We start from the raw sequence: 13,101 nt of genomic DNA, 5'->3' as shown, positions 1-13,101 counted from the left end.
TTAGAGGATGCAAGCATTTTGTAACACCAACAGATGGCAGACTAAACTACTAAATAATACAGAATATTTAGAGAGCTATATGGACCTTTGTATAAAAGAAAATTGATTCAAGGTAAATAAGAACAATGGCAATGAAACCCTACTTTTAGAAGTAAAAAATACAAAACAAGGATAAGAGAGATAGAAATAAAACCTGTTTAATCAATACGACATTGTAGAACAATACAGTAACTTGATTTAAAAAACGAATTTGGAGCCTGTTAGCAATGCATTGGTATGTTTCATGGATAGACAGCTATAATAGGTCGACAAGAATTAGGTCAACACCACTAGGTCGACATGCATGAAGAAAGACATGACTGAAGGTCGACATGGGGTTAGGTTGACAGTCAAGAGATCGACATAGGGTTTTCCCTTTTTTACCCAAATGTCGGCACAGGCGACATGGACACTAAAAAAGTGCACCGCTGCGCTCGACATGCTTTAGGCACTGTGCCTCATTACACTGAGCACACTATTTCATACCTCCCAACTGTCCCGTTTTTCTCGGGACCGCCACGTTTTTATTGGGACATATTTCTATAGGGTTTTTAACCAATATAGCTAAATAAACATATCTTATTATAAGCATTGTCTTATCACTAATTCAGTAGGTTTAGGCATACCACCAACATTGAGGAGGTACGAGGAGGGATGCTGTCACACACCGAAGGCGCACCAAACATCTTAAGGGCATGGCCTTTATTCACTATGCTCTTGCGAGGCCACACCCTCGTTTTCGCCACTGTGGGGGCATGAATAGATTATATTCATATATATACTAGTCTATAGTCTATTTATGTGAATTTAATCATTATATGACCGGTCATTATGTCTGTATAATTGTTTATATTAAATATGTTATTTAATTATACCTATTTTGTGATAATTCTTCCATGCTGATACTAATTAAGAAGCACAGTTAATCCACTATCTACATCTCTGTTGTGTAAGATTCTGTGTGTTTTCATGCATGCATTTATATTTCTAGTCATATATTTACTAAGAGAAAATCAAGACATTCTGTTAAATTCTATAAATATCTTCATTTCAGCAGCTCTGCTTATAGTGTATTGCCTACTGGAGTTTCACTTTGAAAACAAATACAAATGAAAGATTTTCACTTGTAAAGAGGATGCCAGAATGACATTTGGCCTGAGGCATTTGAGGGCTGGGTATGAGTAAGACAGTTAGCTTAAGCTTTACTAATACTCCTTTCACATAGTAAAGCTTATTACTATGTGATAGTTGATATCAGAATTATGTAAAAAGGACCCTGGGCGCACTGGATGTACTCAATAACAATTTATTGTACAATACATAAAAATGCAAAAAAAATTGCCAATGGGTGTATAGCACTACTACAAATGCCCACTGTTATGGGTGATACAATGCAGTGCACAACACAATCACACATCTGTGTGGTATAGCTACTTTATCCATGCATTGTATCTACATTCACAACAATACAGACTTATTTTACTGGACAACACTTGTGAAAGGGGTCATGTACATCATTCATATGAGAGCTCATTGTTTATCCAATAGTTTGGAGAAAATGCATTAAGATCAGATTTTCATTTTCACATGGGATGTTGCTATGGGCAACCAATCAGGATCTACTAATTTATTTAGCAGCTTCTAAAAGATAATAGATAGTATCTCATTGATTTCCCTTAGCAACATCCCATCTGAAATAGATCTTAGTAAAAATTGGCCTTTGTATGGATTATTTGTGTCACTGATCATTTATTTATTTAAAAAAAGACCATTTACTCTAGAAAAGAAGGTTTGTACAGGATAAGAATGGAACACTTTCAAATGTGCGCAATCACTTCATAATTAGTTGATTATTAGTTGATACTGATCAGGGACGTGCGGTCCGGTAAATGGCTGAGGAGTCCCTGGCAAGTATCAGAGCCAGATTTGCACCCAATTTATGAGCTATGATTATTAGTTGATGCAGATTATTAGTTTAAATTCTATCATAAAATAGATTACTTTTATAAATCACAGTAGTCTTGTTCACATTACTGATGTTAGATATGCAGAAATAGATTTGATGTCATCAGGTTTGTTCAACATCAACACTCAGTACAAACTTTGTATATTGAAGAAGTTGACAGATTTAAAAAAAAAAAGGTAAATGTATAAATGCAACAAAGTATATTGGTTATATTGGGGCTTTTGCATACCTTACATCACGTCCCACTGTCCCACCTTCTGGTCGCAGTGCTCTGAGGGCAGGCGGGGGACAGCTTGGGGGAGCTTGTAATCACAGCTGCTTTACATCTATTCAGTGCTACTCAGGGAACACCCCCAAAATGACGATGACAGGGATTGTGATGCTTGGCCACACCCCCTTCACAATATGATGCACCCCTCAGCTCAAGACTCCATCCATTGTTTCAAGCACCATGCCTCCGAGGTGCAAGGATTTGCTTCACATTGAATAAAAGTTGGGAGGTATGCTATTGCAAGGATGGACTTACGTTCAATAGTGCAGTTAATCTTGTACTAATTCAGCAGACAGATAGATCCTCATCTAGCCTTTAATAGGATTAAGTAAGCCAGAGCTGTGGCTCACCGTAGCTCTCCAGAGAAGGCTAGTTGAAGAAGGCTCCATCTGTACAGATTCTTAAGCACATTTGGTGCATCAATAGTTATGACTGAATACTGAGGTGGGAAGAATCGTTCTCACATAGACAAAGGTCAGTACTGTAACTGCATGTTCATGCAATTACAGCCCATGCAAAACTTCAAATATTCACAATTATACCTGTTAGGAGCCATGTCACCCTGTTCCCTAAACAGACCCGGTGGCCAAAAAGGGTAATACGGTAGCCTCATAGACAGTGAACGTTGTATTTTCCTGGTTTCATAGCTCTGGGGGTGTGATAATGTCCCAGTGAAGTACTTGGCTCCCAGTCACTGACGAGGAGCTGGCATTCTGGTGTATCCTCCTCAGATGGTGATACCCGGTGCTGTCCACATGCAAATAGTGATACCACTCTCTGCCATAGGGAGGTGCACATGTCCAATAATGGTGAGGTTGAACAGCTGTAGATTCTGCATATGCAGAGGTTTATCTTATGTAAGAAAGTTTATTTTTATTCACTTACTGTACAGTACTTCCAACCCTGCATAGGCCCCACTGTGTGTTGTGAACTCAGACTGGATATGTCACAAGAGTTTATGGAAATAGAAAACCTTAACATAATCTGAAAAAAATAAATAAGGGTTAAATGTGAAATACATTTTACTGGTAAAGGAAACAAATTACCTTTAATTCAATTTGGTTTTGAACATGTTTATACAGGAATCCTTCATGATTCTGGTGTATTTTTCAGAAATATTTGAATAATGGTGTGACATCTGATTTGGCAGCTGCATCACATCACTAAATAGGTTAGGAAGTAGGCTATGAAAGAAACATTGCCGCACACATGGTGAACTGAGTTTGGGTTAAGTACTGTAGCTGTTAATACACATTTGTTGACATTGCTCTGATAGAACTTTAAGAACATAGTGTAAATCATTTGCTTGTATTCTGTATTTTATACTCAATTTGCATAATAAACCACAATATAACCACATTTGAACCACATTCCTGCATTCCCTAGTCCAAACTAAGGAACTGTGCTTGTGAGTAGCTGGAGACAGTTGGAAATGTTTAATTTTCAATAAAATGCAGCTACTCTTTCGTCTACCAGTCTGCTAGTGCTTTCACTGCGGTATAATATTACTGTGATCACAACATAAATATCTATAATCACATTGTATTAATTATGGGCTGTATTCAACTGATATATCACACCTGCTTTCATGTCTAAAATGATGGGATTTTGGGGGATTCAATAATCGTTCTTATAGCGGCTAAACCCGACCAAACTAATGACCCCAGGGGGTGTGAGCTGAAATGCCAGAAGCGAATGGAGCTACAATTGAAAAACTCTCTTAGGCGCCCTCTAGTGGCTGCTAGCAAAAAAACCAATTGAATACTGCATTATGAATTGTGTAAAGGTGGCCAGACATCTACAGATCGATTGTCAGATTGGGCCAGTGTTGCAAGTAAGGTGGTACGGGGTGGTACGGAGTACCTGTAAGAAATATGTTGTAGGTACGCAGTACCACTTACCCACTGACCCACTGTCATTTCTATTTTTATTTTAAGTTTAAATATAATGCATCCGCAGCCCGCCCACCAAGCGTTATGAGTGGTGCTATATGCAGCTATCGGCTACTGTTGATTTAGCCTGTCACACCAACAGGCATCAGCAGCTACGACAGCATGAAGAGCAGGCTCCACAATTGTAAGCACAAGCTGCCCGTCACTCCTCCAAGCAAGAGCCAACCCACCCCCTGACATTCCCTGTTTCTCATTCCTTGTCTCCTGATGCCAAGCCACTATTGTCATTTAGTCATTTCTCTAGCTTTGTGTGACCACGCCCCCTCATGACACATGGCCACGCCCATTTTTGGTGGAGGCTATTAGTACCACCGAGAAAAAAATTCTACTTGCACCACTGGATTGGGCTGGTTGGAACAAAAACCTGGTAATGGATGAATGACAGTTTTTGGCAGTTTTCCAGCATTTCAAAGCAAATGGTCAACTGTCATTTACTCTCATCCATTACCAGGTTTTTGTTCCAACCAGCCCAATCTGACAATCGATCTGTAGATGTATGGCAGCCTTTAGAATTTATGTAGCAGACTGGCATCTACATCTTATATCATTCACTGAGAGATATCATCATTTCTATGGCTATGTAAGAGTCACCTGTAAAATGGGGTTGTTACTGTAGTTCTTTTCAGTACTGGATTTATAAATATGGATGAAAATTTTCTTTTACAGTATATTCTCAATATCTTTCATAGCATTGAACTTTCTGGGCAAAGCCCTCCCTGAGATACTTTGTGATATGGTTCCGTCATTGGCAATATCCTATGCATTTTGATAGAAACAGCAATGTGTTTTTGAATTTGTCAACCTTAAATCAAATAGTACAGTGTTTAAGTATGAAAACCACCACATCTGTGTCCTAGCAGCTGCCAATAATTGTAAAACACAGATTTGTAAGTGCTAACCAAAATAAAATATGGAAAACAGACATGTGCAGCATATTTCTTAAGCCGCAATTACGCACTGCGAAGAAATATTAGCACCCCTCCTTTTCCCCTATAATTGTGATCTGTTATGGTATATACAACATTATTATATAGTTTGAGGCTTTGCGTTCTGTAACTAAAATAAGCAGGTTAACAAAACGTACCGCAAAATACTGCACTAAATAATATCACATTTCATTAATGAGTATGGTCTTTACTCCAGAAATTCAGCATTTTCATTATGACAAGAGACATTAGAAATACCTTTGTTCTTGGTTACTATGCACTATAAATTGTGTCAGAGCCATACAAAAAGCATGCCATTGGAAGCTGTTGCGAAACCAAGAGGATCCCCACTCTGCTAAAACTGTTGAAATCTGTGCATGCTTTCCTAAATCCTCTGAAAAACCCCCTAACACATCTTCACACAGTTTTGTAATGTGTTTATTCACGTTTTTTCTACAGATCCAGCTGTAATAACCCCACAAGACCCAACCCTAATGATAGGATCATCACTAACAGCAGCTTGCTTAGTGGACTCTGACTTAAACCTGAAAGCAGAGGACCTTTTCTGGACCCTTAATGGGAGAAGGCTCCCGGCAGAGCTGTATAAGATTCTGAACGGCACAGCCTTGAGTGTGGTCTTGAACAACCTGAATGGATCCAAGCAGCAGTCAGGAGATAACCTGGTGTGTCACAGCAGAGACGGGAGAATCCTGGCGGGCTCGTGTCTATATGTTGGATGTATGTCTTTGATTCTCAGGCTTAGAAAACACAGGCATGGTAAACTAGATGGATGTCACACGATAATATTCTAGGCTTCTTTATATCCCAGGACACAGCTTTTGAAACTAAGTCCTTTTAAAAGAAGCTTGCGCTATTGTAACCAGATAGTTTCCGGGGATAAGCATTGTGGGGGCCTTATTAATGCTACGCTTCTTTTTCTCTGTGGAAAAAAAGGGCAGTACTCTAAGGAGGTATTCTGGTTTATTCGGTCCTCCGTGCGAACATGATGTTTTGCTACTGTGCAGGCTCTGTTTGCGAACAGACGCTGCGATTTTTGTAGTCGCTGGCTTGCTCGCACAGAGCAGTATGGGAAGGGGGCATGAGGCGGCGTGCATGGGTCGAGCCCATGGGAACACCCAGCGGGTGTCGGGGGGGGGGGGGGGGGGGGGAAGCTGACATCCCCGATTGTCAGTTGCCCGCCTTGTTGCCCGCCATGTGGCTACTGCAAATCTGAATCACCATAGATTGACTAGATTTGCGAGCATTTAAGTAATCATTTGATGGTCCTTGACCATCAAATGATTTTGTCCCCACACACAAGGCTGCAAATGGATGTTTATGCAAAACATCCATTCCCATGCGTGCGCGATATTCCCAGTGCAAGGGGGGACAGGCAGGCATTCGTGCAGGCAGCGTGCAGTGTTTAGTTGACTTTGCGTGTCAACCAGAATGACCCCCAAAAAGTGATAAAGTGAGGAGTGATAAATAACCAGCCAATCAGTTCCTATCTGTCATTTTTCAAACCCAGCCTGTAACATGGTAGTTAAGCTGGTTGGCTGGCTGTTTATCACTGGTCAAAGCTTGATACATCTGGGACATAGACACTGCCGCGACTGAGACGCTATCGCCGTGAAACTAAACAAGTACCTATATATTTGGAAAGGTGCACAGGTGTAGCAATCCAGCGCTAATTTGCGGTCCTCACAGCCAGCTAGCACAAGGTTATGTCCAACCCTTTAAAAGGTACACTAAGTCCCAATCCGGACTGCAGCTCACTCCGCAAGATTCCAGGACCCAAGGAATCAAACAACAATCTGTAGAAACATAATGACAGAGGAGCGCTCCATAGTGTAAAACTGATATATTTTAATAAGCATAAAACAGAATGCTCCAGTACAGTTAAGGTGGACTCGTACCAGAAATAAAACAGGTGTGGGCTGGGTACCACAAGGTGTATAATAACAAAGACCAGGCTGTTCTCCTACCACCTTCGGGGCGCTGCGGACACGATCGGTATCCCGTCGGGCTCACACAAAGTGGGACACGGCGTTCTGAGAGTCCTAGCAGGAACAGATGAGGCAGGGGAGACCCGGCGTTCAAACAGGCTGTCGTCACCAAGCCCCGCTCTAACGCGTTTCGTATAGGAACTTCTGACGAATACGAAACGCGTTAGCGCGGGCTTGGTGACGACAGCCTGTTTGAACGTCGGGTCTCCCCTGCCTCATCTGTGCAGCTATTCTCCAGGACTCAACCAGGGTCCAGCGTAGAATTGTATGCAAAGAAAGGAAAAGCGCACAATGAGCAAGATAAAACACAGTTCCTTTACTGACAATATATGCTCACATACATGTGGGTTAGGGTATAACAGCTTGCCAAGCTTGTAATGTGATGTAGGAATGGACGAGTTCACAGGACACGGTCAAAGGAGGTACTCGGTCTCAGACAGCCTCTCACGCTGAAATCACGCCGGTCTCCAAGCTCCGCCTCGATCTCCGTCTCCAGACAATCACACAAGGTGACGTTACTGCATCCACCGTATAAGCCACGCCCAATGTGTTTCGACAGAGGTCTTTGTCCCTGATGAAGACCTCTGTCGAAATGCGTTGGGCGTCACGCAAGGTATACGGTGGACGCAGTAACGTCACCTTGTGTGATTGTCTGGAGACAGAGATCGAGACTGAGCGTGGAGACGGCGTGATTTCAGCTTTTGAGGCTGTCTGAGACTGAGTACCTCCTTTGACCGTATATATATACCGTATATATATATATATATATATATATATATATATATATAGATGTCCGGCACTCCTCTCTCCAAACTGATACCTTGCTGGGGTGCCCCCTGAATATCCCTGGCGGGATCTGTATAGCGTGGCTAAGCAGTGGCACTCCTCAGGCTTGTTACAGGTTAAGATTCCTTTATTATCGCCCCGGCGATAATGAAGGAATTTTAACCTGTAACAAGCCTGAGGAGTGCCACTGCTTAGCCACGCTATATACAGTATATATATATAATATAGAATTATCACCTTGAAGGTTCGATGAGACTAGAGCCGTATGAATAAAAATTAAGAGATTTTGTTTTTGTATTTAAAATGTATTTAATTACTTAATCGTCAAGAAAAGGAACTGCCTAGTTTAATATAGAGTTATTACAGTGACAGGCAGATGGAAACATAACAGGGAAAGACGTGCCATTTGTCTATTAATGCCAAGTCAACCATATCATACTATATTCATATGAACTAGACATTGATCCTAAAATTGTACTTGTCTGTATTGAAGTTAATATATTTGATATCCTGACATGAGACGATTCACCCAGCAATTATGCAGTGAGAGGAGACAATTTAAGTTATCTTTGTTTAATTCATTTCAAAGGAGCTATTACAGTCAGTTAGTAAGAGATGTCTGGATTATTGGGTTTAATTATTTATTGTAGTAGAGTTTCCATTACCAACCACTTGTAAAATAAACATAAATGTTACAGAATGGGAAATATTTCTTTTTGCAAACAAGTATAAGAGAAAGTGTTGCAGCTGCTCTAAAGCAGGGCTTAGGGTGTCCAAAAACCACCAGCCAGGGTCTCCATGTTACACTTGTCATAACAATTTCATGGGTGTTAGCCCCCCTCACACACACACGCCAATCCTATTTTTTCCAATTATTATTATTTTTTATTATTATACTTTATTAGTAGTATCATTTTCCCAATCATTATTATTATTATATTTATTTATAGAATATTGGCATAAGTAACCATACATTAATATGATCAGATTTTGAAAACTCAAAGACAGTGGCTGCAATAATGTGGTAAGTCTATAATGGACAGGACGGATATAAAAGGATTGATATCGCAGGCCCCATAGCAAAGTCTTGATAGGGCCTCTCGCAAGGGGATAGAAAGCAAGTTTCCCGGAAAAAGAGGGAATGAGAAAGAGAGGTGTGAGAGAGAGAGAGAGAGAGTGTTAGGGAGACATAAAGAAAGATGAAAAGGAGAAGAAAGAGAGAATCAGGGAGACAGAAGGAGATAGAGAGTGTCAGAGAATGAGTGAGAGAATGTCAGGAAGGGAGAGAGAAAAAGCGAGGGAGAGATAGACAGATAGAGAGAGTGCAAGAGAGAGAGAGAGAGGGTAGCAAGAAGGAGAGACACAATGTCAGGGAGAGCAATAGAGAGATATAGTGCCAGAGAAAGAGAGAGAGAGAGAGAGAGAGAGAGAGAGAGAGAGAGAGAGAGAGAGAGGCAGTGTCATTTAGAGAAAAAGATATAAGAGTGTGTTAGGGAGAGAGGGGGAGAAAGAGTGTCAGGAAGAAAGAGTGTGTAAAAGAGAGGTAGACAGTGCCAGGGAGAGAGCGAAAGAGAGAGGTAGACATTGTCAGTGAGAGAAGTAGACTGTTAGGGAGAGAGAGAGTGAGTCAGGGATAGAGAAAAGGAGAGAGAATGGGAGAGAGAGACAGTGTCAGGGAGAGAGAGAAAAAGACAATGTCCAGGAGAATGAGAAAGAGAGGGAGAGAAAGAGACAGTCTCAAAGAGAGAAGGAGAGAAAGTGCCTGGGAGAGAGAATGTCAGAGAGAGAGAGAGAGTGAGAGGGAGCAAGCAGGAGAGACACTACAAGGGGAGGAGACAGTTATGCACAAGTTAGTGAGGGGGAGGCAGGCTGTCACTTGCATGGGTTGGGTGTCACAAGCACACACAGTTAAGGATCTTGAGAGCAAGACATTACAAGCGCAGGATGGGTGAAGTAGAAGTACCACTTCTAGGTCTAGTATCCCCCCCCCCCCCCCCCCCCCCCGGCTTAACTATATACAGTACTGCATCTGTCCTTCTCTCTCCACACAATAGAGAAGGGAGGAGGCAGGCTGTCACTTGCAGAGTGGGGCAAATGGAGATGGCAGCTTCAGCGCCCTCTATCATGGTGCCCTATGCGGCTGGCCCTGTCTACATTTCACTTCCTACATCCCTCACTATTGAGAAATAGAAAGGCCACACTGCTAATTAAAACAAAAAGAAAAAAGAAGAACGAAAATTCAAATAATTCAAATAATTGCAGGGATGCCTGCTTGGGCCTTGGGCCTCCCAAGCGGCTGGGCCCCATAGAAGATGATTGCTCTACACCCTTTTATACATCTCTACCTAAAACTGAATATACAGTATTATTTATTTATTTATTAAAGGTGCCCATACACGTACCAATTACCCAGTACTTTTTGTGCTAAAATAGCATCGTTGTGCATGCGATGCTAATTTAGCACAAAAAGTACCGGGTAATTGGTACATGTATGGGCACCTTTACAGTTATTTGTATATCGCACACAGTCCCTGTCCCAGTGGATCGTACAATCTATATTCCCTACCACATCCACACGCACACACATTCTATGATTAAATTTGTGGGAACCAATCAACACCAGTGTAACCTGCTCACAATCATGATTGTGTCAAGATTTCTCTTCAACTCCCCTGCAGTCCCAGACTCATGAATAGGTGATTTTTGTGCACACGATGTGCACACAATCCATCATACGATCCAGCTGCTGCATACGACGGCCGTCTCACTATCAACTGTATGAACCTAAACAGCAGCACGTCTGACCTGCAGCACGACATTAACCCCTGCCAGTGACCACTGAACCCCTTGGTTGTATGCATTGTACCACAGATTGGGCGGGATGTATCAACATACATCTCCGCCCTTCGCACGGCAGCCGCCGCGATGCTACCGCATATGTACTAACATATGTGGCCAGCATGGGGCTGCGGTAACGGATACCTGTGATGTTGGCTGCGGGGGTCTCCGTCACCTCCCGGCGGCTGCCAGCGTCCTCCTGTGTCTCCTCCTCCCCCCTGAAGCCGGATGTCCTGCCGGCTGTGACACCAGGGGAAGGAGATGATCACAGGAGGATGGGAGGGGGTGGGCGCGCGGACGTCGGACGGCGGGCGGCGAAAGAAGCCCATAGGCTTCTATAGGGTATCGCCACCCAGAGGGTGGCGATACCCTCCCTTGCGAAAACGGGGCGGACGGGTATTGATACATAGGAAAATGCGGTAAAACGGGTGTTTTACCGCATTTTCCCGTTAGTACATCCCGCCCATTGTGTGCAAATTGTGAGTACATTGTGTGTCCAAAAACCACCAACTCTGCCAGGGAGTTGAAGGGAAGATTGAACACAATCATGATTGTGAGCAGGTCTTTCTGATGTTTGGCCAGCTTAATGTACGGTACACACCACAACGATTTGGCCCAAAATTACCCAATTTAGATATAATCTCGACCAATTGTATGTAAATTGGGCATGTTTTGGGCCATTTCATATAATTTCTGAGCCGGTCTCGATTCGTTGCATGGCCCCGCGGGTCTCATATCCTACCTACAGCAGGTAGGATCTGTAAATGACCATTCAAATGGGTACGGGTCGCAATCGGATCCGGCCCGGATTGGATGCAGATTGTGAGCGGCTCGTGAGTTCCCCAGATCGTGAGCGTGTTACACAATCGTCTTATGACCCGCTCACAATCTGCATCATTCTGATTTGTACCGAGTTCAATCCATTTGTGCATCAAAAGACTGCTTGAAAATCCATAGGCCTACAGAACATCCATTATTGTAACTAATTAGGATTGAGGATTTTTCTGATAATCAATGTGTTTGGATAGTTGGGCATGCAACAGACTATGGGGCAGATGTACAAAGCATTGAAGAGTGATAATGTGATATGAAAGCAGAGTTAGATGAAGGTTGGAAGGTCCAGGGTACCACACTCCCCAAGCAGCACTCATTCACACTACTGCAGATATCACCAAAGGCATGGTGAAGTGTTTGTTGATTTTTTTTTACTATGGCTACCAGAACACTTTTATACCCCTTTCACATCGCCGACACGTTTTAAAAACCGGTATTTTAAAACGGTAATTAAAACGGGTCAGAGCCTTAACATTGCCGCAGATTACCGTTTTAAATACCGGGTAAGTCTCATTCAACATAGCAGTCAAACCGTTTCAACCCGAACACGTTTCAAGCCAGAGTGTCAACATTGCCTGTCATTTTAAAGGGGACAGCCTATCACTGCTCTGTAGCTTGTGTTGTTTGCCTGAAATACCGTTTCAGACACATTGTACACATTCACATTGCTCAAAAAACGGCAAGGAAACGTGTAGGACTCTGCTTTTTACACGGTTCGAAATACCAGTTAACTTTAAACGGTAAATCGGCTCTGGTGCATTCACAGTGCAGGCTTAAACGTTTTAAAATGAAAAAAAAAATCGGCAATTTACCGTTTTAAAAGTGCGATGTGAAAGGGGTATTAGAAAACAGTTTTTACAAACACATTGATGATTTACAATCTCCTGGAGGTGTGTGTGTGTGTCCAGATTGCCTACCCGACCCTCTCCTTCAGGGAGAAAATGCTCTGTTGCTGGACTTCCCTGGTAATGTATGATTGCCATCACCTGTGGTGAGACACCTTTCTTATCAATTACCCAGCTCCCCACAGATGATGGCAATCATACATTACCAGGGATGTCCAGGAACAGAGCATTTTCTCCCTCATGGAGAGGGTCAGGTAGGCAACCCTGGTGTGTGTGTGTTATGCACACCCCTCTTCATGGCTCTGCGCATGCCTGCAAATAGGTACAGGTAGAGTATCCCGTATCCAAAATGCTCGGGACCAGGAGAATTTTGGATAACGGATTATTCCGTATTTCGGAATATTTTAATATTTCAATGATGTATTTTGAAGTATCTTGCATGTATGCTGTATAAACACATAATATACACACAAATATATTTTATTACCACATAAAATACACACAAATATATTTTAATTGTTCAAAAAACAAGGTTTCAAAACGTGAAACAAAATGTGTGTACTATCTCAGCACTGAATTTGAATGCCAAGCAATCATTGTCTTGCACATATATAGTGCCAGTTACATATCATGTCCCC

General features: G+C 42.2%; 1 protein-coding gene across 4 annotated transcripts in view; it reads left to right on the top strand.

Moving 5' to 3' along the window:
* Positions 1 to 13,101, top strand: part of CRLF1 (cytokine receptor like factor 1) — a 106,979-nt gene that overhangs the window by 46,243 nt on the left and 47,635 nt on the right. For all 4 annotated transcript variants that reach the window (XM_083158264.1, XM_083158261.1, XM_083158262.1 and 1 more), the window contains exon 2: positions 5,614 to 5,892. In XM_083158264.1, the coding sequence (XP_083014390.1) occupies positions 5,614 to 5,892 (279 nt within the window). The remainder of the gene's footprint in view (positions 1 to 5,613; positions 5,893 to 13,101) is intronic.

Source organism: Crinia signifera, chromosome 1, assembly GCF_055691185.1.
Source record: "Crinia signifera chromosome 1, ASM5569118v1, whole genome shotgun sequence".
NCBI lineage: Eukaryota > Metazoa > Chordata > Amphibia > Anura > Myobatrachidae > Crinia > Crinia signifera.
Note: the sequence above shows the minus strand (reverse complement) of the source record. Positions and strands in the feature narration are given on the sequence as shown.